At 51.2% G+C, this 24,452-nt stretch overlaps 1 protein-coding gene across 1 annotated transcript; it reads left to right on the top strand.

Annotated features, from left to right (window-relative positions):
* The first annotated feature begins 4,820 nt into the window (after window positions 1-4,820).
* Window positions 4,821-5,760, top strand: LOC122235885 (60S ribosomal protein L27a-like). The gene is given in 1 exon segment (XM_042976358.1): window positions 4,821-5,760. A coding segment is annotated over 1 exon segment (315 nt). The 5' UTR covers window positions 4,821-4,958; the 3' UTR covers window positions 5,274-5,760.
* The last annotated feature ends 18,692 nt before the right edge of the window (window positions 5,761-24,452 follow it).

The raw sequence follows: 24,452 nt of genomic DNA on the forward strand, positions 1-24,452 counted from the left end.
GCACATCCATGGGGGGGGCGGGAATCACCTTCTTCAGCATCAGGAAACTTGGGTTCTAAACTCGGCCCTGAAGGTGGCCCCTCAATATCTCCACCTCCTGGTATTCATGCCCGTGTGTAATCACCTCTTTTTTTTTTTTTTTTTAAAGATTTTAAGTCATCTCTACACCCACTGTGGGGCTCGACTCATAACCACGAGATCAAGGGTCGCGTGTTCTGACTGAGCCAGCCAGGTGCCCTGTAACCACGTCTTCTTGAGTGTGGGCTGGATGGAGTGGCTTACTGCTCGTGAGCAGTAATAAGCTGTCATTTCTGAGATTAGGTTCTGGAAGGTTGCGTTTTCATCTCGGTCTCTTTCTCTCCCTCTGTCTCCCTCTCTCTTTCCTACTCCCAGCTCTTTTTGGGGAGCCGGGTACTATGCTGTGAGCGAAAGACTTCGAGACAAGGAGCCAGGGAGACCACCAGCCAAAACCCAACGAGGAAGTGATGTCTTTGCGAACAGATCATGGGGACTCGAGGCTGCCGAGAGCTACAGGGGTGAGGCGGGTGGTACTGGCCCCGGGAGGACACCTTGACCAGTGAGGGATCCCACCAGCTAAGCCGTGCCCGGATTACCGATCCACAGAAATGGTGAGATACAAGATGCTTATTTTCAGCTGCTGAGTTCTGCAGTTTGTTGCACAACAGTCGATAACAAATATGGTCCAATGAATTCACGGTTTTGCTTAAGCCAGTTTGCATTGGCTTCAAGTCACATACCACGGAGAGACTTTTAATTTTTTTAAGTTCATCGATTGGGAGGGAGGGGCGGGGGGAGAGACTGGAGGGAAACTGGAGACAGAAGAGAATCCAGAGCGGGCACGGCACTGTCGATGCAGGGCTCCAGCTCACAGACTGGGAGCTCGTGACCTGAGCTGAAATCAAGAGTTGGTGGCTTAACCGACTGACCACCCAGACGCCCCTGAAATTTGATTTTTTTACTGTTTGTATTCTGTTTTGAGTTCCCTTATATCCCTGTTGATTTTTAAAACATTTCCTCTTTCAAGTTTGTTTATTCATTTATCTATTTTGAAAGAGAGACAGAAAGAGCGGGTGGGGGAGGGGCAGAGAGAGAACGAGAGAATCCCCAGCAGGCTCTGCGCTGACAGCTGCTACAAGGCCGTAGCATGAGAGGACCTGGAAAGAAAACTTCAGGAAGCGGGCACGGGTCGTTTCCGGTGACATCCAGTGAGTACCTGTCAGGTGTGAGACCCTCTCGTAAGACTTGACATGCACGGATCCGTTTAGCCCTCACAACCGCTTTATGAGACAGGTATTTTTTGTCACCCCCATTTTATAGATGAGGAGACTGAGGTACAACGAGGGTAAGTAGCTTACTTTGAGTTTTATAGTTAAGAGCTTGAACCCAGGAAGTCTGGGAGGAAGGGGGGAGACAGGGGACGAGTCGGATGGCAGGCATCTCCTATCAGAGGGCGTCTTCAGAGTTTCGTGCTGCACAAGCCTGAGAGTCAGGACCTCCTTAATTCTGTAGACCAGGCACCTCTCTTGCCTCACTCTAGTCCTGGCCCTGTGGCTACAGCATGATTGTCCAGAGAGAACTGCAGGGCATGTGGCCAGATGTTTCCACAAGAAGCCCAGATAAAGGGTCTTATAACCCAGGTGTCATGGACTCAATGTTTGTCCCCCCTGCCCCCCCCCCCCAAATTTATATGTTGAAGTCTTATCTCCAACGAAATAATATTAGGAGGCAGGACCTTTGGGAGGTGATTAGGTCATGAGGGTAGAACCCTAGTGAACAGAATTAGTGTCCTTGTGGAAGTGGCCCCAGAGCTCGCCCTCACCCCTCCCTCCATGCGATGTGGCAATGGGAGAGATGGCCGTGTCTGAAGCAGGAAGTGGGTCCTCACCAGATACCGAATCTGCTGATGCCTCGGTCCCTCAACTTCCCAGCCTCTGGGAACCGCCGGAAGAAAAGTTCAGCTGTTTATAAGCCACACAGTCTATGGTGTTATTGTTAGAGCTGCCTGAATGGAGCAGGACATCAGACTAAAGGCAAAGAGCATCCAACGGGTATTTTTAAGCAGGCGTGCAGGGTTATTCCAAGACCTTTTGGAAACTTGCTCCAGCAGCGGGGGGAGGGCATGGAAGGGAGGGGACTGCAGCGAAAGCACAGGTAGGGGGCTATTAAGGAGCCTGGGTAAGAGCAAGAGGGCAGCCAGTCTGAGTGGGAGGAGAGGGCAAAGGTGGGAGAGGGTTCCAAGATACCGATAATAATAAGACTCGTCACTAACCTGTATTGAATAACAACGACGAGTGACGCTTCGTGCTTTGCATATATTTTCTTTTGCTCCTCAAATCAGCCCTATTTGGTTGTGCTGTCAGCCCAGAGCCTGACTTGGGGGCTCGATCCCATGAACTGTGAGATCATGACCTGAGCCGAGATCAAGAGTAGGACACTTAACCACTGAGGCACCCAGGTGCCCTTAGTTGGTACTCTTATTGAGAGTACTCTTATTGAGTTGAAAAAACTGAGGTTTAGCAAGGGAAATGTCACTGGAATAACCTTCTTTGTAGTGTGGACACAGGTGGACGCGGTCTTGTGACGCGTAGAATCCAACTGAAGTATTAGCATTTAAGAACCGTAAAACCTAAAAGAACGTGAATTTTGATATAATGCAGTTGGCAAAGGTCCTGTACTCGCTCAGTCCCTATCTGCACAGAGGGAAGGCGAATCTTCTCACTGAGCTGCGGACACAAAGGCACCTCGTGTTGGGAATCAGGGAAGAGGCAGGTTGGCTTTGGTATCTCCAGTTTCTCAGTGTCCTTGGGCCAGGCCAGCCAATGTGGACAAACGACTGGAACATTTCTGGAATCCCTGCTACTGTCCCAAGAGTCCAGCTGGCCATGGGTGCCGGAATTGCCCATCTCCTGGGCATTGCCCCCAGAGAGCATCAAACCCCAGCGTGGGCTGCAATTCGGATCCTGTAGCCACTGTCCCACGTTCTGCTGCACAGGCTCACTGCCAGCCCCCAACCAGCCCTTCATTAACTTTGCAACGAAGGTGACCCTGCATTTTACACGATTATATTTTTTGACTTCACTTTGGATATGATATGGGGTTTTAACATGTTTCTACTCCTGCAAATTTGAAGAATATGAAAAGAATACAGAATTTCAATAAGGTTAAAACTCTTTACACCCAAACAGAAAGACACTTAAAGGTCTTAAGAGCGAAAAGCAACGCAACATCCAAGCAAATGCTAGGGTTACAGTAAAGGGAAGACTTAGGCGATATCGCTGTGCAAGTCGAATCTAGGGACATGGGCTATGAGACCAGCCTGTTAGAGGACGTCGACAAAGCAGGTGAAGGGACCTGGGTAGGGACGAGCAGTTAACGTCTCAGTGATGTTTCTGGTCCCTAAGCAACCTTAGCTGGTGGAGAAGGTGCCCTAGAAAACAGCTGGAATTGAGATGACATAACTGGGTCCTTGGTGGCTACGTTTTCAATCCTGGAGAGAGAAGGAAGTCAGAGTAGGCGTGCTCAAGGTATCAGTATTTTTTGCTCACATATATGTATTATTTGAGACATCTAGCCTTTTAAAGTAATGGGTAACTCTGTGGTTCTGATCTGAACTATGTAACTGAGTAATTGATTTACCTTTGCGATTCTGTTTTTTTTTAATTAATTAATTTTTATTGAAGTAGGGTCGACACACAATGTTACATGAGTTTCAGGCGTACGATATGGTGACTCGACAAGTCTCTACAGCATGCTGTGCTCACCACACGTGTGGCTGACATCTGACACCACTTAGCGGTGTTACAGTTGAACCCAAGTTTATATGAAGTATAATGCCTTAAACTTGTGAGCAAGTTTCCAAGTCAAAACCACACTGAGATACCACCTCGCGCAGGTCAGAGTGGCTAAAATTAACACTCGGGAAACTACAGATGTTGGCGAGGATGCGGAGAAATGGGAACCCTCTTGCGCTGTTGGTGGGAATGCAAACGGGTGCAGCCGCTCTGCAAACTGGTGGAGGTTCCTCGAAAAATTAAAAATAGAACTCCCCTACGACCCAGGAATAACACTACTAGGAATTTATCTAAAGGATACAGGAGTGCTGATGCATAGGGGCACGTGTGCCCCGATGTTTATAGCAGCACTATCAACAATAGCCAAATTATGGAAAGAGCTCAAATGTCCATCAACTGACGAATGGACAAAGAGGATCTGGTTTATATACACAATGGAACACTACTTGGCAGTGAGAAAGAATGAAATCATGCCATTTGCAACAACACGGATGGAACTGGAAGGTATTATTTTTTAATTTTTTTTTTAACGTTTATTCATTTTTGAGAGACAGAGAGAGACGGTGTGAGCGGAGTTGAAGCAGAGGGAGAGGGGGACACAGAATCCAAAGTAGGCTCCAGGCTCCGAGCTGCCAGCACAGAGCCTGACATGGGGCTCGAACTCATGGACCAGACCTCGAGATCATGACCTGAGCCAAAGTCAGACGTTCAACCGACTGAGCCACCCAGGTGCCCCGGAACTGGAGGGTATTATGCTGAGTGAAATAAGTCAGTCAGAGAAGGACAGATATCATGTTTTCACTCATATGTGGAACTTGAGAAACTTCACAGAAGACCATGGGGGAAGGAAAGGGGAAAAAATAGTTATAAACAGAGAGGGAGGGAGGCAAATGATAAGAGACTCTTAAATACAGAGAAAAAACTGAGGGTCGATGGGGCGGGGCGGGGGGGGAGAGGGGAAAATGGGTGATGGGCATTGAGGAGGGCACTTGTTGGGATGAGCACTGGGTGTTGAATGTAAGGGATGAACCACGGGAATCTACCCCCCAAACCAGGAGCACACTTTCCCCAGTGTATGTTTAGCCCATTTGACAATATATTATATTAAAAAAACCAAAAACCAGCTCTTTCCTCTGGGCTGCCGACATGCCATCCAGACCGAGGAAGACCCGGAAACTTCCGGGCCACGTGAGCCATGGCCATGGCCACATCGACAAGCACCAGAAGCGCCCAAGAGCCTGGGGCAATGCTGGTGGCATGCATCACCACGGGATCAACTCTGACGAGAATCATCCAGGTTACTTCGGAAAAGTTGGCACGAGGCATTAGCACTTAAGGAGGAACCAGAGCTTCTGCCCAACTGTCAACCTTGCAGAGCCTGTCATCGTGAAGGCCACGATCTTCAGTAGAAGAGCCGAGGAGATCAAGGGCGTGGGCGGAGCCTGTGTCCTGGTAGCTTGAAGCCACGTGGAGGGAGGTCCATTAAATACTACCAAATGCTTTTCTCTTCCGGTCTGAGCACGAGCTCTCTTGCACCCCTACGTCTCTCTCTCTCTGTGCGTTGGAAAGCCACCTAACAGATTCCAGGAGTAAGGGTATGAGCGCCCGGGGTCCCCTGCCAACTCACCTCACAAAGCGTGCAAGAGACAGCACCAGCACTTAGAGGCCTTGGCCCACGACGTACCTTGAACATTTTCATCTGTAAAGCGAGAATATCCGTCACTAGCATGTGTGTGTGTCTTGGAGTTGAAAGGCCTGTTTTGTATCGGGTCCTCTGAAAATACGACGAGTGGGAGAATAAAAAAAACAGAACCTAGAAACAAAACCAAAAACGTATGAGTAAGTTTATATGAAGCATGCGATACTTTAAGGCAATTTAAGAAAGACCATACTTAGAAGCTCAATGTACTAGATTTACAAGCCTTCTTTTTCTTTTTAAGTTTATTTATTTATTTTCAGAGAGAGAGAGAGAGAGAGAGAGAGAGAGAGAGAGAGAGAATCCTAAGCAGACAGTGCTGTTAGTGCAGGGCCCGACTCAGCGCTCGATCTCAAGAACCGTGAGATCATGACCTGAGACGCTTAACCCACTGAGCCCCGATTTGCAAGCCTTCTTTAAGTATTTGGGGAATCTTATTTGTTGGTTCAAATACTTCGTCCAAGGTGCTGGGGGGATGGGGGACACCGGAGGTGCGGATGAAGGTGTGCCCCTGCCGTGCACAGCATCATAACCCTGCATGGTAACTCTACTGGAATAAAAATAATACAAAAATAAAAAATATTTATATCTTGTGTCTTAAAAAAGGAAAAGCAAGCAGAAGAGCTATATCATAAAATCTGTTTTCAACCTTGAAAAAAAAAGAAAACACTTTAAAAGGAAACTAAACATATTACATTCAACAGTGGGATTTAAAGTCTTTAAAGGAATCGATTTATACATTTGTAAAGTGAGTCAAATATTATCAATAGCCCCCAAGAAGGGGGTTAAGGGTTGCCAGATTTGTAAATAGAATATGATTTCTAAGCTGAACTGCCCTTAAGGCTGGCCTTTTTTTTAGTAAATTGAATTTCTTTTTTTAGTAAATTGAATATGAATTCTTTAAAAAAAATTTTTTTTTAAGTTTACTTTTGAGAGACAGAGAGAGACAGAGCACAAGCAGGGGAGGGGCAGAGAGGGAGGGAGACACAGAATCCGAAGCAGGCTCCAGGCTCTGAGCTGTCAGCACTGAGCCCGATGCAGGGCTCGAACCCACAAACCATGAGATCACAACCTGAGCTGAAGTGGGACCCTTAACCAACTGAGCCACCCAGGCGCTCTGAATATGAATTCTTTAAAGCAATATAGCCTATGGATAATTAAAAAAATTTTTTTTAAACATTTATTCATTTTTGAGAGACAGAGAGAGCTAGAGCGCATGCAGGGGAGGGGCAGAGAGGGAGGGAGACACAGAATCCGAAGCAGGCTCCAGGCTCTGAGCTGTCAGCACAGAGTCTGATGCGGGGCTCGAACTCACGAACCGCGAGATCCTGACCTGAGCCGAAGTTCGACCCCTAACTGACTGAGCCACCCAGGCGCCCTGCCTATGGATAATTTTTTAATGCACAAAACCCATCTCTTAGGCAATAAACGATAATGGGGAAGTATTATTGCCTGCGACGTCGTTTGCTAAGGTCATCAGTAGGCAGCAGAGGTGCGATTCAAATCAGAAAGCTTCGCCTCCACACCACAGTACCCAGCCCTGAGGCTAAACCATTCCGCGTTACTTTGTTTTTCTATCAACGTGATTTTCTTTCCCACTAGCCTGTGAACAATATGCTTGCAGAGACTTCCTTTCGTCTTTGGACGCCCAGACCCCTGCACGGCGCCTTGGTGGCGCCCGGCAGGAGCTCATGTGTATGGCAAAGAAATGAGTGAAGAGAACTCAGTGACAGTAACATCCAGAAGTCCAAGAGAGGAGAGACTTTCAAGCAGGGAGGGTCCCACTGTCAAATTTAACCGGTGGTCATACAAGATGAGGACCAAAGGGTCCGCAGGCTGTGGCCGAGGAGAGGTCAGTCGTACCTTGTTAAAAGCAATGCGGGTCCTCTTCAAGTCTTGCCGGGGCACCTGACCTCTATGCCCTGAAGGCCAGGGAGACCCTGGTCAAAGTCCGAGAAGTACGGGGCCCGACAGGAGACACCAGTCACGGTTACATCCTCACGGAGACGCCAGCGGTCTGCCCAGCCCAGCAAAGCCTTCGGGACTATTTGGTGTAGAGAGGTGGGGGGAAGGGGGGGCCACGCCTGTGCCAGCTCTCCCCTCACCCCTCTCCCCGCGGATCAGGACCTTCCTGCAACTCCTTCAACCACGCCAGCAAAAGGACAGGAGAGCACAATAACATCTGACCCAGTCTTTCATGGCTGGAGGTAGAGGTGGTCCCAAGGGTCTTGTCCCCTGGATTCCTCTGGCCTGGGCCCCGGGCTAAAGAAGCTACAGCCGGCAGCCCGTGCCTTCCACCTTTCTGTCCTTGGGCCATCTGCGCTTGAGCTTCCCCGCCTGCTGACTCCCGTCTGCTCACGGGCTCAACCGAGCACGCAGGAACCGAGCCCTTACTCTGTGCCGACGCTGAGCTAGTCACTGGGCATTGCAAGAAGAGAGGGGAAGGCTCCTACCCTCAAGGGGCTGAGTGTACTTGGGAGAACGTGCAGGTGAGCAGGTGTTTATATACAGTAGGGATAGATGTCATGACAGAGGTAGGCACGGGGGACCCGGAGAGGCCAGAAGAGGGCGTCTGTTTTAGCCTGGGCCTTCAGGAGAGTCTTTCCCACGGTGGTGATGACATTGGGGAGGGGCAATGGGAGCCAGCTGGGGCGAGGTAGGTGGGGTAGGTGGCAGAGACGAGGGCAATGCAGTAAGCAGTGGGCGGGAGCCAGTTTAGGGGGGTGAGGAGCCCTCGGGGCGGTGCGGGGAGACTCTAGAAGCAGCACGCAGCGGCCTGGAGTCCAAGATCTGAGATGTGGTGACGCGGCAGGAGGCCAAGGTCATCAGGAAGCAAGAGAACGTGGAAGGCCTCGTCCACCAGGGCTGTGAGCCCAGGCTTTGCCTTGTAGGGGACGGGGGACCTCAGAAGGGTCTAAAGCACGGCTGTGAGCATCGTCGGCGTTGGCTCTTAAGTAGCTCACGGCGGCCTCCCACCCTTCTTTCTCCCGTGTCCTCTCGTCTCCGCATCTTGTGACTCCAAAGCCGCGTGTGATTATTGTGGTGAACCCTAAAAACAGGAAATGACTGGGGGCTGATAGTCACACATTCACAGTTCGCCCAGCTGTCGGCAGGCAGGCCAGTCTGCCGGTGAATATTATGGGCCTTTCTCTACCGGGGTCCCTGCTCCTGCTTGGTCTTTTCGTCGGCGAGTCTCTCCCTGCCGCTACCCTCCAGGCGCCTCCAGCTGCCCGTGCAGGGTGTTGCTCTAGCCACGGGTAATTTTCACTGAAGATGCTGCTTCCCAGGAGCCAGGCTGTGTGTGTGTGTGTGTGTGTGTGTGTGCGCGCGTGTGTGTGTTGCACATGCTGCCGTCTCAGACCGTGCAGGCCCAGACTGTGTCCTTGTCACCCTCACATTTCTTCTGCTGATGAGTCACAGGGAGCCCGGGTGTCCCTACCCTGGCTGATGGCGGGGTCATGGGATCGACGACCTGCCTCTTCGTCTTGCCGTTTCACGCATGACCTTCTGGTGTCCCAGTCCCCTTCCTCCCTCTCCCACCAGCCCCTGTGAGTCACCCTCCATCATGAACTGACTTGAGGAGGGGATCTCAGGCCTGGCACTTAGCAGCTGTTTCTGTCCCTCTAGATTCGCACTGCTCGCTCCTGTCCCCGAGGACCTGAGCGGGGGCAAGAGACAGGCTTGGGGACCAGAGGCCCCGGGGGGAACGAAGCTCGCGAGAAGCCTGCGGTGACTGGGCCATGCTCTTTCCGGTCTAAGCAAGTTTCAACCTTTCGCTTTCACTCTCCTTCGGAGGGGAAAATGAGGGCCCAGTTTTGAAGGTCACCTGCCTTCAGGGTTGTCCGCACCCCGGGTTTTAGGGGGGCCCCTAGTCCCCAAAGATGGATCCCTTGATGCGTTGAAAACTTGGCGGTGAAGGGAAGGAAAAGTTCTTCGCTACCCTCAAGGTCTCCCACCCGAACTGACAATTATATCGATGTGAGACAGATTAACAGGAGAAAAAAACACCCTGAGTTTTAGGACGTGCATATGGAGACCCCATAATGAAATGGAGACCTGCAGACGTGCCCGAGGAGGCAGTTTTTATACTTTTTAGACAGACGAGAAATCTGCGAGGAATTGAGCGGACAAAGAACGCTTAGCTTTGGGGCTTTAATTAGTAAAGAATTCTAAACAGACGTTGGGCAGGGGAGTAGATTAGTGAAAAATAGTTGTTTATTTTTCCTCACCTCTGGTGATAAGGATACTCTTCACCTCCTGATCCAGGGAAGGTGCCTTTCACATGGGAGGTTTACTTCCTGTGTTCAGGGGTCAGAGGAGGGTCTGAGAATCCTTGCACTGGCTGCCTCTTAAGTAACTTATTTAAGAAAAAACCTTTTTTTAAAGTTTATTTATTTTTGAGAGTGAGAGAAAGAGAGAGAGAGAGAGAAAGAGAGAGAAAGAGACAGAGCGCAAGCAGGGGAGGATAGGCGAGAGGAGACACAGAATCCGAAGCAGGCTCCAGGCTCCGAGCTGTCAACACAGAGCCTGATGCGGGGCTCAAACCCAGGAGCTGTGAGATCATGATCTGAGCTGAAGTTGGACACTTAACCGACTGAGCCACCAGGGCGCCCCAGTAACTTATTGAAATAACCAAATAGCGACACGTGGGTAGCTCAGTTGGTTGAGCGTCTGATTTTGTTCGGCTCAGGTCATGTTCTCGCGGTCTGTGAGTTCGAGCCCCGCGTCGGGCTCTGGGCTGACAGCTCGGAGCCTGGAGCTGGCTTTGGATTCTGTGTCTCCCTCTCTCTCTCTCTGCCCCTCCCCTGCTCGCGCTCTGTCTCTCTCTCAAAAATAAATAAACATTAAAAAAAAAATAAGCAAATATGCCCAACTGGCCCCTCTTGGGGTGGCCTGCCCTTGGTCCCTACAGCCGTTTATAAACAACGTCTGCTTAAATTAAAAAAAAAAAAATCTGATCCCCACGACAAACTTGTGATAGAGATAAGGCAGACAGTATTACACACACCTTGCAGATGATGGACAGAGGCTCAGAGAGATTAGGTGACATCTTCAGGGACACACAGCTGGCGATCTGTGAAAATGGAGGTGAGGGGAGCCCAGGAGTGGCAACACGGAAGCTCCCAGAACAGCGTCCTCGACGGAGGCAGCAGAACTGGCATGGAGATTCAGGTCGGGTTCTCCTCACCCCTGCTTTCCTATTCCCTCACAGAGCAAGCCCATCTGGGAGCTTTTCTCTCTCCAGGCCAGGCTCTGGGTGGCCCCTGTCCACAGGGACATCTCCCAGGCATATGGCAAAATATGGGTAAGACAGGTACTGCCTTAAAGATAGGGCGCCTTAAGGGAGGGGTGCCTGGGTGGCTCAGTCAGTGGAGCGTCCAGCTTCGGCTCAGGCTATGATCTCACGGTTCGTGAGTTCAAGCCCCACATCCGGCTCTCCTCTGTCCCCCTCCCCACTCTCCCTCTGCCCCTCTCCCGCTCACACTCTCTTTCTCAAAAATAAATAAACACGAAAAAAAAATGTTTACTTCTTTGGTTCGGCTCGGTTCTGGAAACATCTATTCATGCTTTTGTGTCCTGGGTCCTGTGCTGCGTGTGTGGTGAGGACAGGGGTCAGCGGGACCCCGGGGGGGGGGGGAGGTGGAATTAAGGATGATGAAAGCCCATCATTGGCACTATGGTGGAGTTGACAGAGTGTCAGTGGTGGGGTCACACGAACTTGGATTTTCATATGGACTCTGCTGCTTCCTGGCTGGTGACCTGGGGCAAGTGTCTCAAGAGCTTTGAGTCTCGTGATCTTTCTCTCTACAGTGGGAATAAGAACAATCATCTTACGGGTTCGTTGGGATGCGCTTCCCCTACTCGGCACGGTGTCCGGCGTTTGGGGTTCGTGTCCTGATCTGATCCCCCCGTGTCTCCCTTCACTTGAACCAGAAACAGGATTCAGACCGAGAAGCCCTACGCGCGCCCAGGGCACCTACCTAACCCAGAGGCCGAACCACCCCCCTGCCTTGCTCCCTCAGATGCTAATTTCCTTCCGCCTTCTCTCCTGGGGCTTGTGAGCCACCAGGAGAGACCCGCAGGCACGGGGCCCTCTGTATGCGACAGGGCGAAGCGAATGCTTAAAACCCAACAAGCCAACGAAAGCACGGGCTGAAGGAAACCGGGGTGGGGGGCATGGCTGGATCACGAGTACGGAGCCCAGCAGGGGAGCGGCACTTGGGCGAGGCCTGATGGGTCACTGCACTCCAGGCGACGAGGATGGGCCAAGCTGCTCAGCCAGGGCGCAGGCCCCGGGGCCAGCGCGCCCACACCGGCCGCCTCGGTAGGCTTCCCGTCGGCGTGCATCATTCTCCAGGTGGGAGCTGTCACATCTCCACACAAGTGGACCCCAGGCTGTCCGGCGGATGGCGTGGCGGGTTCACAGGACGCTGACCCGTCCCCGGCTTGGGGCGCCTACTCCCACGGGGCAGCAGCCCCTCTCCCACCCCTTGTCCCCACAGCCACTGTCCCAGGACATCCCAGGTCAACTTTAGACAGAGACTCAGCACCTGGCCTGGGACCAGGGACGCAGCTGGTGCTTTTGGATCCCGTTCTGAATCAGGGTCCAGAGCCTTCTGGAACCAGGCAGCCTTTTCTTTCTGAGTCACTGTGCAGCACACCTGGGTCAGTTTCGAGCCTTCTGTTTCCTGGGACTGGGTGTCAGTGTTGCAAGAATTTGCCCACAGAGACGGGTCATGCTACTGAGCAGCGGTAGCTTTCATTTCTCGACAAGGGTGCTGGCTAGTTTTTTTTTTTTTTTTTTTTATGTTCATTTTTGAGAGAGAGAGAGAGAGAGAGAGAGACAAAGTGCAAGCAGGGGAGGGGCAGAGAGAGAGGGAGAGAGGGAGACACAGACTCTGAAGGAGGCTCCAGGCTCTGAACTGTCAGCACAGAGCCCGATACGGGACTCGAACCCGCGAACCATGAGATCATGACCTGAGTTGAAGTTAGATGCTTAACTGACTGAGCCACCCAGGCGCCCCATGGCCAATTTTTTTTTAAAATAGTTTCATTTATTTCAACTAAGCTCTCCACCCAATGTGGGGCTTGAACTCACGACCCCAAGATCAAGAGTTGCTTGCTGTATCCACTGGGCCAGCTGGGTGCCTGGGTGCTAGCTAGTTTTGGCGAGATGATATTCCAGCGATGTCAAGAAGGTTCCACAGCAGTGAGGAAGGCCAAGGTAGACTGGTGTGGCCAGTAGAAGTAGAGTAAGCCTGGGGCGCCTGGGTGGCGCAGTCGGTTAAGCATCCGACTTCAGCCAGGTCACGATCTCGCGGTCTGTGAGTTCGAGCCCCGCATCGGGCTCTGGGCTGATGGCTCGGAGCCTGGAGCCTGTTTCCGATTCTGTGTCTCCCTCTCTCTCTGCCCCTCCCCCGCTCATGCTCTGTCTCTCTCTGTCCCCCAAAAAAAAAAAAAGTTGAAAAAAAAGAAGTAGAGTAAGCCCATTTTAGAATCATATTACGACTCATTTAGAAAGTGTTATTATTACTTATTACTCATATCGATACTAAAAGAGTAACCCGGGTCCTTCGCACCAGAAGGAAAGGCAAATGGGGTCAGTTGAGCACAGTGCTGGTGGTGGTGGGGTCGGAAGCTTCGTCCTGAGCGGGTAGAGCAGGAACGTCCTTCCTCATAAGAAACTGACTCACCCGAATGCCTCCCAGTGGAGACAGAGAGGTCCGTGGAGCTGGCTTCGGGGCCTCACAGGCCACTTTCCTCTCATGCTCTGGGAGGATCGCAGGGCATTTTGCCCAGACTCAGATTAGCCCGTGGTTCCAGCCTTTGCCTGGGTGACACGGGCAAAGTCACCGGGGAGCCACGGCAGAGCGGTTCCTCCAGCGGGAAGAAAAAGCTAAGGTTAGCGAGTGAGGATGAGCACGTGGAAGCTGAGTGTTGGAGGGAAAGCTTCAGAGAAGCTTCTCGGGGCTGAGTTTGTGTGATAGGAAATATTCCTATTTGATGAGGCATTAAAAACAATTTTTTTTTGGAATGGTTATTTACTTTTGAGAGAAAGAAAGAGAGAGACGAAGAAGGTGCGTGCAGGGGAGGGGCAGAGAGAGGGAGACCCAGAATCCGAGGCAGGGTGCGGGCCGCGAGCTGTCAGCGCAGAGCTGGATGCGGGGCTCGAACCCACAGACCACGAGGTCATGACGTGAGCTGAATGAAGTAGGACGCTTAACTGACCGAGCCAACCAGGCACCCGCCCCCCCCCCCACCCCCGCCCCGCCTCCTTTATTTAAGTGCAGGAAGATGCCTTTGCTCCCTGGTCAGGTTCCCATGGTGGGGGAGACAGCGTTTCTGCCATAAATCAGGCCGGGCCGGCCACGGCCTTTTCTCAAACAGGGCAAGGGCACTGGGGCTTCTGGGACGTCGGTGGGACTCTCGAGTAGGGTGGGCCCAGCGCTGTGGGAGAGCCCCTCTCGCTATGCTCCAGCGGGGTGGCAATAGCGAAGACAATAGGCCAGACTTTTGTCCTTCACAGGGAGTTTCCCAAGTCACCGAGGCCTCACGACAGCCCTGCAGCTGGCAGGAAAGGGGTTTTTATTTCTAAGCTGCTGCAACAGTCTGAGAGAGAAAAAACGACCCCGCGACAAAAGTGGCAGAGCCGGGAATAGAACTTATGCACCTTGTTGCCACATCCTGCGCTTCTGGTTTGTCACTGCATTTATGTGCTGCAGAAGGAGTCGTGGGGGAAGGGTGTGGGGCCCAGGCTGGTGGAGACACAGCGGGGGTGGGGGGAGGTGGCAGCCTGCCTTCTCCCCGGGGGACATTCTGGGCTGTGTGGTCCTCTCTTGCCCAGTTGAGCCGCCCCTGGGGCTGCCATGGGGAGGGCCCCAGGGCTGAGGCCAAATGACAGAGCAGGCTTCTCGCGTGCCTGTGGCCTTCTTGAGTGTCCTGACTGTCCGTTGTCCGCAGCTGCTCTCCCTGCAACCCCCAAGGCTCCTGGCTCTGGCCTGGGGAGGCGAATAATGGCCACATGGATATCTTCTGGAAGCATCTGAGTTCCTGGTCCTGGGGGAAGAAGGGATGGGGTGTGGGTTGAAGAGAGCACAAAGGAGCGAGCGGGAGAAACCTCAAAGGCACAGGGCCCAATCTTGGGGAAGCCTTGTTGGGCGCCCAGAAACTCAACGTATGCTGCAGAGACCCCTACTGGGGAGAGATGTAATTACAACACGGTTCCGCGCTTGCGCAGACACACAGGGCCTGCAGCAGGTCCGCGCAAGGGTGGGAACCCAGGCTTTGGGGCCCGAGCCACTGGATTTGGGTCTTGGATCAGTCACGCAATGGCTGAGACTCTGGGCAAGTTACTGGAAGCTCTCTGAGGCTGTTGAATGGAATAGGCACAAAACCTCCCCTATCTATCTCGTAGGGTTGTTCCGGGGGAATCAAAGCATACGAAGCGGGCCCCCTGGGTGGCTCAGCCGTTAAGCGTCTGACTTCTGCTCGGGTCACGATCTCGTGGTTCATGAGTTCGAGCCCCGCTTTGGGTGAGCCCTGCTTTTCTCCCCACCCCACCCCTGCCCCTCATGGGATTCTCTCTCTTTCTCTGCTCCCCTCGCTCACTGGTGCCCTCTCTCTCTCAAAATATAGTGGCCTCTCTCTCAAGGCCACTGACTTGGCCTTGAAAGCTCAAAGCTCTCCAACAGAGGTGGGCAGACTCGGCCTCTGTCTCTCCCTGTGCGCACTCAGGGTGGTGAACCACCTCGGTGTCAGTGCCTCGTGCCTTCTGCCCGGTGAAGGGAGCGCCCAGGGTAGCTCTGCAGTCTTCCCTTGGTGAGTTTTGTACACGCAGCGCAGCTGGGCCGGCCCCGTGTCGCACCGAGCCCCAGGATCGGTGACAACGGACACTGCATCTTCACCCTGACTTGGGTGGCAGAAAGCAGAGGAGCCTCTGTGGCCTACAGCCGGATGCCTCTGGGACCCCGGACCGCTGTGTCCTGCGGAGGGTCTGTCCTCGGTGTCTCCTTGACGCCCCGGGGACAGTGCCGTGGCCTCACTGCGCGGTCCAGGACGGTAACAGCGGCTCCCTCCCCGTCTCAGCGCCGCCCTTGTGTGCAGGTACCCGGCCCCCCGGAGCACATGCCCTGTGCCGCAGCTCTGGAGGGGACGGAAGGTGGAGGACGGAGTCCTGGTCCTGTGCAGGCCCTGGGGAGAGGGGCTAACGCCCTCGAGAGAGGGCGTCTGGGCCAGTGTGGTCGGGGGAGAAGGAGGAGAAGGCCTACGGGAGCCAGTGGGGAGGTTGGAGGGGTTTGGGCAGGAGGCGCTCGGAGGTGGGGGGTGCGGGGGGGTTGCTGGGCTGCCCTGAGTGCGTAGGGAGACCCCGGCACTGAAGCTGTGGTTTTCTGTCTGTCTGCAGGGCCAGGGATCCTGGGAGGGGACACGGTTGGGGAGACAGTGTTCGGTAGGTATCCCTGGGGAGTCGGCCACTCGGCCCCTGGAGGTCCCAGCCGGGCAGGAAGTGGAAAAGGTTACCCAGAGCTCTGGACAGCTTGTCGCTGTTTTGCAACCAGGACCCGGAGGCAAACCAATCCTGGCTGCTGGGACTTAGGGACCTTACAGCGAACGACTGTGTGTCCTCTCTGCAGATCAGGTCCCCAAGGCTGCAGGGCCCTGGCCCCTCCGGAGCCTGGATGACTCTGCCTAGTTGTCAACGCCACCAAGGTTTTCACCCTGTGGGTCTGTGGTGAGGGGGGGGCGGAGGGCTCACATCTGAACTTTGACCTTTCCGCTCTGCCCTGCCTGACCAGGCCAGAGTCTCCTCAGAGCTCAAACTCTTCCTTTCACGCACAGAGAAGCTGCGGGAGCCTGATATCGCTGCCGGTTCCCGGGTGGCGAAGGGTGGGGCCCGCTGTGTCCCCCTGACGGGCTCCCTGCGACAGGCCGGAGAGGACGTGCGGTACAGTCGGGCCCCGCTCGGCCGGGTGGCGGGGGTGGGGGACCACTCTCAGCGTCACCTGGACTTCTGGGGTCGGCGACAGCTATCGCTGCTCGGCCAGGAACCAGTCAGTCAGAGCTCAGGCTCAGCCCCCACCGGGCCCCTCTGCGCAGGTAACCCCCTCCTGTGAGCCCCCTCCTTGACAGCCTGGGCCTAGGTGCTTAGCATCCCCACCTGGCTTCCTGGGGACTCCAGGGGTGGTCGAGGAAAAGGCGGGCGGGATCACTGAGAGCAGTGAGTGTCTCTGGGGTGGCAGGAAAGGACGGTTCTGGTGCCATCACCCCAGGGCCTGCTGTCCCGCTTCTGTCTGTCAGCCCCAGACCCTGCGCTTGGCTCACTCCTGGGTCTCCCCCGGCCCACCCGCTCCTGCAGACCCACTGAGGAGGAGCCCCAGACCTTGGCCGCGTCCTCAGAGAAGCCTGGAGCTGCTCTGAGAGGGAGATCCAGGCTGTGGCTCCTCTGGCATCCAGGACGGCCTCCCCCGGTGTCCACAGGCCGCTGCAGGAAACCGCTTCGGTCCAAACACATTCTGTCCCTCTCTCCTCTTCTTGGCCGACTTCTGGACGTCTCTCTGCTCCCTGTCTCTGAGTCCCATGCTCCCCCCACCGAGCCAGCCAGGCGCCCCCCGAGCATTTAGAAGGTGCCTGTGTTGTTGGAGGCTTCGAGGAGAGGTCTGGATACATCGCCACCCCTCTGGGAGCTCAGTCACAATTGTTACAGTTCGCCCCTAACCCCACGAAATGACTTGAGCGGGGACTGAGCGAGTTGTACGAGAGCCTTTGTCCGTGTCTGGCTTCTCCATTGAATGAGACCAACGCTCATTCTTAGTTCCTTCTGTGTCTCCAATATACAGCATGGAATAGGCGTGAAACATGCGACTCTGACGTGTATTTAGGGAGCAGCCTGTGCTGGGTGTGACAGGACCCAAGGACACATGGTCACGGGTTGCAGACGCTAACATTCTCCCGGCCCTTCCAGGGCGTCCGGAGGGCAGTCCACCTCCTTCCCCCTGATTCGGCTTCCTTAAGGGGCCTCCAGCCCACCCACACTTCTGACTTCTTTTCTTGGAAATCCCTTCCCCTGTCTGCCTGTCTTCCATTTCTTCTCTTTCCTTCCTTTTGCTCCAGTTCCTAACCTGTGGTCATTGTTTCATTCAGCCTCCTTCCTACTTTGCTCCTTGAAGAAAGAATTTCTTCTCTTCTTGGTCCTGGGACCTTTGCTGATTGGATACATTCGACCTTGACACGTGGAGAAGTCAAGAGGAATAATGTGAGGAGCGGGTCACCCTGTGAGACACAGACATGAGTGCCACCTGCTGCCGACATCTCCCGGTGAGAGAGGGACACCAATCCCGAGTAAGACATAAACCCTATTTCATTTGCAAACGGAGTTCGGAATCGCCAACAAGCTGTGACACAGCTTCGGTTTAAAACAACCTGTTCGGGGGCACCTGGGTGGCTCAGTCAGTTAAGCATCCAACTCTGGATTTTGGTCCAGGTCACGATCTCACATTTCGCGAGTTCGAGCCCCACGTCTGCACTGACAGGGCCGAGCCTGTTTGGGATTCTGTCTCTCCCTCTCTCTCTCTGTCTGCCCCTTCCCTGTGCTCTCTTTCCCTCTCTCTTTCAAAATAACTGAACTTAAAAAATAAAATAACCTGTTTATGTTTTGTTTAATCTTATTTTATTTCATTATTATTTTTTAATGTTGATTTATTTTTGAGAGAGCCAGAGCACGAGCGGGGGAGGGGCAGAGAGCGAGGGAGACACAGAGTCCGAAGCAGGTTCCGGGCTCCGAGCTGTCGGCACGGAGCCCGACGCGGGGCTCGATCCCACGAACCGTGAGATCGTGACCTGAGCCGAAGTCAGACGCTCAACCGACTAAGTCACCCGGGTGCCTCTGTTTAATCATACTTTAAAGTGTTCAGAAAGAGAAGAGGGCTTATTCATTTTAGAAAAGTCGAACGTTTGAAACATAAGAAGGTACATGAAGTGATTAAGTGTTGTGAATATGTGTGTTCATCTTCTGTTAACATTGAAGGAAATGGGCCCAGAGGCAACTTCAATTTTATCTCCTCGGAGCAGCCTTTTGACCACCTTACTTAAGCAAATCTTTCTTCTTATTCATAATTGTTGTACTCAGCTCAGTTTGGTCAAATTATCACAATCCGTAAATAAATACTTATTTGTTGGTCTTTTTGTTTACCGTCTCTTCTCCCCCGCAAGACGCTCAGCCCCGTGAGGACAAGAGCTGTATCTGTTTAACTCACAACTGCAAACTCAGAGGGCAACAGAGTGCTTGGCTTGTGGCAGATATTTCAGTGTTTTTTGAATGAATGAATAACCAACGGATGAGAGTTGAGAACATTTTGTCTTAAGTTCAAAGACTGTCAGGTGTCGTAAAAATCTGGGACCTATACCATTGTGTGTGTAACCGTGTGTGTTTTCTTTCTGCTTTTGAAAGAAGGAAGGAAATGGAATCCTTATCCTGAAATATCCTTCATAGGGGCCAAGGTCAGGCCGTCCTCAGGCAGCCACTTGAGCATTGAGATTATGCTGAGTTGAAAACATAGGCCCAAAAGACTGGGGAAGAAACTTTGAACTCCCCCCTCCCCCACCAAAGAATTTTTTTTTTTTTTTTGAGAGAGAGAGGGCACAAGTGAGCAAGGGGCAGAGAAAGAGAGAGAGAGAGAGAAGTAGGGTTCCCCCCGAAGCAGGGCTCGAGCTCACCCAAAGTGGGACTCAGGCTCAGCCGACTCTCCCTTACCAAAGGATTTAGACAGAGGACCTGTTCCAGGAAGAGAACCATTAGCATAGAGGGATACAGCATAATATGACCTAGGGGTGGCACACAGGGAGGAACTTGGTTAGCAAAGTCTGTGAGAATTCTTCTCTGTGTCCCATTGTTTCTGTATGGGCCAGCAGACATCTGTTTACCCAAAATTTACTCTTTTTCATTTTTCTGTGAAGTGACTTCCTTCCCTTTGAAGTCCCAGACTCCTATCCCCTTCTCCTTATTTCCAGATGACATAGATACCTCATTTTGCCTGTCTTTGGAATGTTCCATGCACATATGGATTCTCTGTATGTACCAAATTAAGTTAGATTTTCTCCTGTTAATCTGCCTCCTGTCAGTTTGATTCTTAGTCCAGCTGGAAGGACCTCGAAGGGCAGAGGGAATTTTTCCTTCCCAACACCTTCTAAGTAGTTTGTTGGCGTCTAGCCTTGACACCCTATAATCGGTTTCTTCCGCTGAAATTCTAGAAGCACCACTCCTTTGGTCCAGATACGCTGACTTTCTTTCATGTCCTCTCACCATGTCGAAGGGTCGTGGCACAGGCTCTGCCCTCTGCCCTGGCTCTGCTTTCCTGTAAGTAGCTCTTACTCGCGGTAGATCTCAGCTCGATCATTGCCGTGTGGGAGAAAGCTTCCTGGATCCTGGCAGCACCCCTGGTACAGGTTACCACTGCACCATGCATCTTTCTTTCATACAAGTCATTGCCGCTGCAGTGGTATTTGAAGAATAATTTGACTCGTGGCCTCTAAAAAGGAAACTCTTTTCCCTCTCTACCGCACCAGCTAAAGGAAGCCTTCTCTGTTCTTTTCTGCTCAAAGCGAACACATCTGGCACTAAATTTTGCGTGGCTCTTTCACCCACACCAACCGATTCTCCAACACCAGCTAGGAGTCCTACAGTTCAAAAAACTTTTGATACTATCAGCGTCAGACCTGACAAGTCAAGGGCTCAGTCCCAAGAGACCGGCTACTTCAGAGGCCAGTGGCAAGTTTGGGCGTGCCATACTTCTGACCAGCCCACGGTGGTCTAAGGGTTCCCACAACCCTCTCCTAGGAGTCAATAATTTGCTAGAATGCTTCACAGAACTGAGGAAACACAGTCTTTGTATGGAGGTGTCATTAGGTGGGCATGATCGATTAATCGTTGGACATTGGTGACAAAACCTTATCTCCAGCCCCTCTCCCATCCCTGGATGTTGGGATAGGAGGTGGGGAATTTAGGGGAAATGGGGTTGAAGCTTCAACCCTCTAATCATTTTGTTGGTTCCTCTGGCAACCAGCCTACACCCTGAGGCTATCTGGGAACCTTCAGCCACCAGTCACCTCATTAGCTTACAAAAAGACACTTATCTCTTTGAAGATTCCGAGGGTTTGAGGAGCTGTGTGGAAGGAAACTGGGAGGCAGACCAAATTTATATTTATTATTCTCTCTCAATATCATAGCCTCTCTCATTAGAATTAAGCGCCCTGAGGACAGAGACCTCTGGTCCCTGCTCTATTTTCTGTGTTCAGCACAGTACCTGGTACTTAGTGATGCTCATTAAGTCCCGCTGAATGAGTCAGTAATAAATGCATGCATGCCTGGGTAAGTGAATACCTGCCTGACACCTTTTTCTCTCCCCAACCAGACTTTCTATATTTGAGAATCCAGTATCAGCAGCTCAGAAACCCCAAACCACACTGCTTTGGGTGCTTGCTGCCTTTGATGACTCTTGATGTGAAAGATGGCTTTCTGTCCTAACAAGCAAGTGGTTTCCTTTACCTGCTAGTTGAGCTCATGAGGCCAAGCCTTTTTCTGTACGTGGGTTTGGTAAAGGTCTTACTGAGGGTCCAGACTCCAGATCTATTGGTATTCCTGGGCTCATTTTGTCACTGGTTTAAAAAGGGGGGCCAAGTCTAATTATTTCACCGTTTGAACCGGCTTAAAGGAGAGGGGGTGGGCACGGATGCATTCTGAAGCCTGGCAGTCATTACTCTCCCCTCCCAAGCTTTGCCTGCTCTAAAGCTACTCCACCCTCAAACCACCTTCTCTGAGGCAGAGTAATCTTTTCCTCTGATCATCACTGTCCTAGGGGCTTGTCTCTTCTTCTCACCTCATTCTTATCTGGAGGAGGCACTTTCCATCCTCCTCCACGGCACCCCGCCCCCAAGGTAGGGGTCTCAGACTTTCCCCTCAACTCCTCACAGTGGGTCACACCTCTTTATTCTCACTGAACATTTATTTAAAACTTCTTCCACTCCATTATGTAAGACATGATTTCTCCTTAAAGAACACTTGGAAAATGAAGATAAGCAGAAGAAAGCTAAGCCACCTAAGATATCACTTGCCCTGCCTCCCCCCACCTCCAACCAGCGTTAATATTTTGATGTCTTTTCTTCTAAGTTTTTCCTTGCAGTGGTATTTTTAAAACATAGTTGTAATCATACCTCACATTAAATTTTACTTTCTACTTTTTTTCACTTGTGATGTTGTAGGGGAGGGAAAATAATCTCTATCCATTTCTGGGTTCTGTGGCCGAGACCCTCCACCTCTCGTACCAAAAGATTAACAAGAGAAAAACAAACAGAAGTTTAATAATGTATATACAGGGGAAATACCCAGGATACTGAATAAAACTCCCCCAAATGGCCCAAGCCACCATCATTAAATATCATCTTCAATTAAAGGCAACAGAAAGATGTTTTGAGGGAGAAGCCCTTTACGGGAAATTAGCAGGAAAAGTATAATAAAGAGTATGGTTGTCCTGTAGATTTCAGTTGGTGCCTCCTCTGTTGATAAGATTCTTTTGTAATTCAGAGCCATCCTTCTCTTTCTGGTACAGGAGGGAGACACCTGTACAAATGGAGCTTTCTTTTATAGATGTAATTGTCCCTTACAAGAAGGACAAAAGATCTTCTCTGTCTGCGCTTTCTTAAAAATAATCAGCTCAAAATAATCCTTATGCTCAAGAAGCATACTTTGAGGTGGCACATTCAACGACCCTTCAAAGTCAAAGTCATAACATTTTCTAGTTTTATAGCCCGTAATTCCTAATGTCCCTGTTCACTTCACCTTCCCTTGTGGGTAGACTCTTCGGTGGTTTCCAGAATTTCACTATAATAAATGGGAAAATAATGCATAATCTTTGTATGTAAATCTCACGGTATCTTTTTGAGACAAGATGATTCTCAATCCCATTCTTTGCCAGGAAGCTTTTTTTTTTTTTTTTTAAGTTTATTTTGAGGGAGGGAGGGAGAGAGTGTGTGTGCATGCTTGAGTAGGGGAGAGGCAGATAGAGAGGGGAGAGAGAATCCCAAGCAGGCTCTGTACTGTCAGCAGCGAGCCCACCATGGGTACATGAATTCATGAATCGTGAGATCATGACCTGGGCCAAAACGAAGAGTCCAGCGCCTAACCAACTGAGCCACACAGGTGCCCCGGGAAGCATTGTTTCCAAGTTCTTTCAACACTTGGGGGAAAATAAATTCCCATTTCCCCCATCTCTTCCTGCCCCCTTTGCTGTAAACCAGTGTTGAAATACACTTCTAGGTTCAAGATGGGCCACTTCTGTTCAAGGCACCACAGAAGCAAATCAAAACTTGAATACCTCTTGTGTCCCTGCAAATGTTCCACTTGATCAGAAACTCGGTGGCATTTCCAGTCAACCAACCTCCAAATGCCAAGCCAGCTTGGGACCTTCTCGCTCCAAACAAGGCTGGCTATGTGGCTCTAGTCAATCAGGTCTTTTCTATTTTTCTCTTCCTTGTTCTTTATTCTTTTTTTTTTTTTTTTTAATTTTTTTTTCAACGTTTTTTATTTATTTTTGGGACAGAGAGAGACAGAGCATGAATGGGGGAGGGTCAGAGAGAGAGGGAGACACAGAATCGGAAACAGGCTCCAGGCTCCGAGCCATCAGCCCAGAGCCTGATGCGGGGCTCGAACTCACGGACCGCGAGATCGTGACCTGGCTGAAGTCGGACGCTTAACCGACTGTGCCACCCAGGCGCCCCTGTTCTTTATTCTTTATCCTATAAAGGCTTCCTGCCTTCTACTCCATTGTGCAGTTCCCTGATCGGAGACTGCCCACTTCATGAAGTGTTTAATAAAGTTTGTTTGTATTACCTACTTTTTGTTAATTATTTTTTAACTCCAGTGCAGGGAAGCAGAATATACCACCTCAAAATGTGCCACTTTGGCATGTGGATTATTTGGAACTGTCATCAATCAAGACCCAGCAGGCTCAGGAAAAGCTTTTTGCCTCTCCAAATTCTAATTCTAGCAGAATTTAGGAAGGGGGTCTGTACCAGAGAGAGAGCCACGACCAGAGGTAATGTTTTCATCCAAGAGACTTCTCTACATGGCAGGGCAAACATTGTGTACAAAACATTTGCTCTTCTCATCCTCCTGTGAATCACCTTTCTCCCCTTTGAAATCCTAGACCCCTACCCCTTTCCTTAGCTCAGGATAGTATTAAAGCCTCAATTACCTGACTGGCTGGGTCTCATATTTTTATGTGGCCCCCGAACATATGAAACCAATTTTTTTTCACCTGTTAATCTGACTTGTCAATCTAATTGTTATACCAGCCAAAGAACCTAGAAAGGAAGAAGTGAAAGTTTCTCCTCCCCTACACCAGACACCTCCCTTTTAAGGGCTGATCCTCTATTTTAATGCTTCTGTATCTTATCCAAGTTGACATGTAGGAAGTTAACCATTTTTTTTCCCCTGTATTATTCCCTTCCCAAGCATCATCAGCCATATATGAATCTTGTACTCCATACCACGCACTTAATACTGGTTTCATATAATCCCACACTGCAAGCCCTATAATGGCTTTAGAAATAAGAAAATAGAAACACGAAATGAGAAAATGGTCTTTGGCAAAGGTCACTCTGCTAGTAAGGGCTTTTGACTCCAGACTGCTTGTCTCCAAAGCTATGCCGTTTCCCTCATGCTACACTTGGGAAGAGGGGGATCCACTCCTCTCTAGCCTTTTTTTTTAAATATCTATTTCTTGTGAGATACACACACACACACACACACACACACACACAGAGTGCGAGCAAGGGAGGGACAGAGAGGGAGATATAGAATCTGAAGCAGGCTCCAGGCTCTGAGTTGTCAACACAGAGTCTGACGCAGGGTTTGAACCTATGAACCATGAGATCATGACCTAAGCCGAAGTCGT

The sequence above is a fragment of the Panthera tigris genome, chromosome F3, assembly GCF_018350195.1.
Source record: "Panthera tigris isolate Pti1 chromosome F3, P.tigris_Pti1_mat1.1, whole genome shotgun sequence".
Classification (NCBI taxonomy): domain Eukaryota; kingdom Metazoa; phylum Chordata; class Mammalia; order Carnivora; family Felidae; genus Panthera; species Panthera tigris.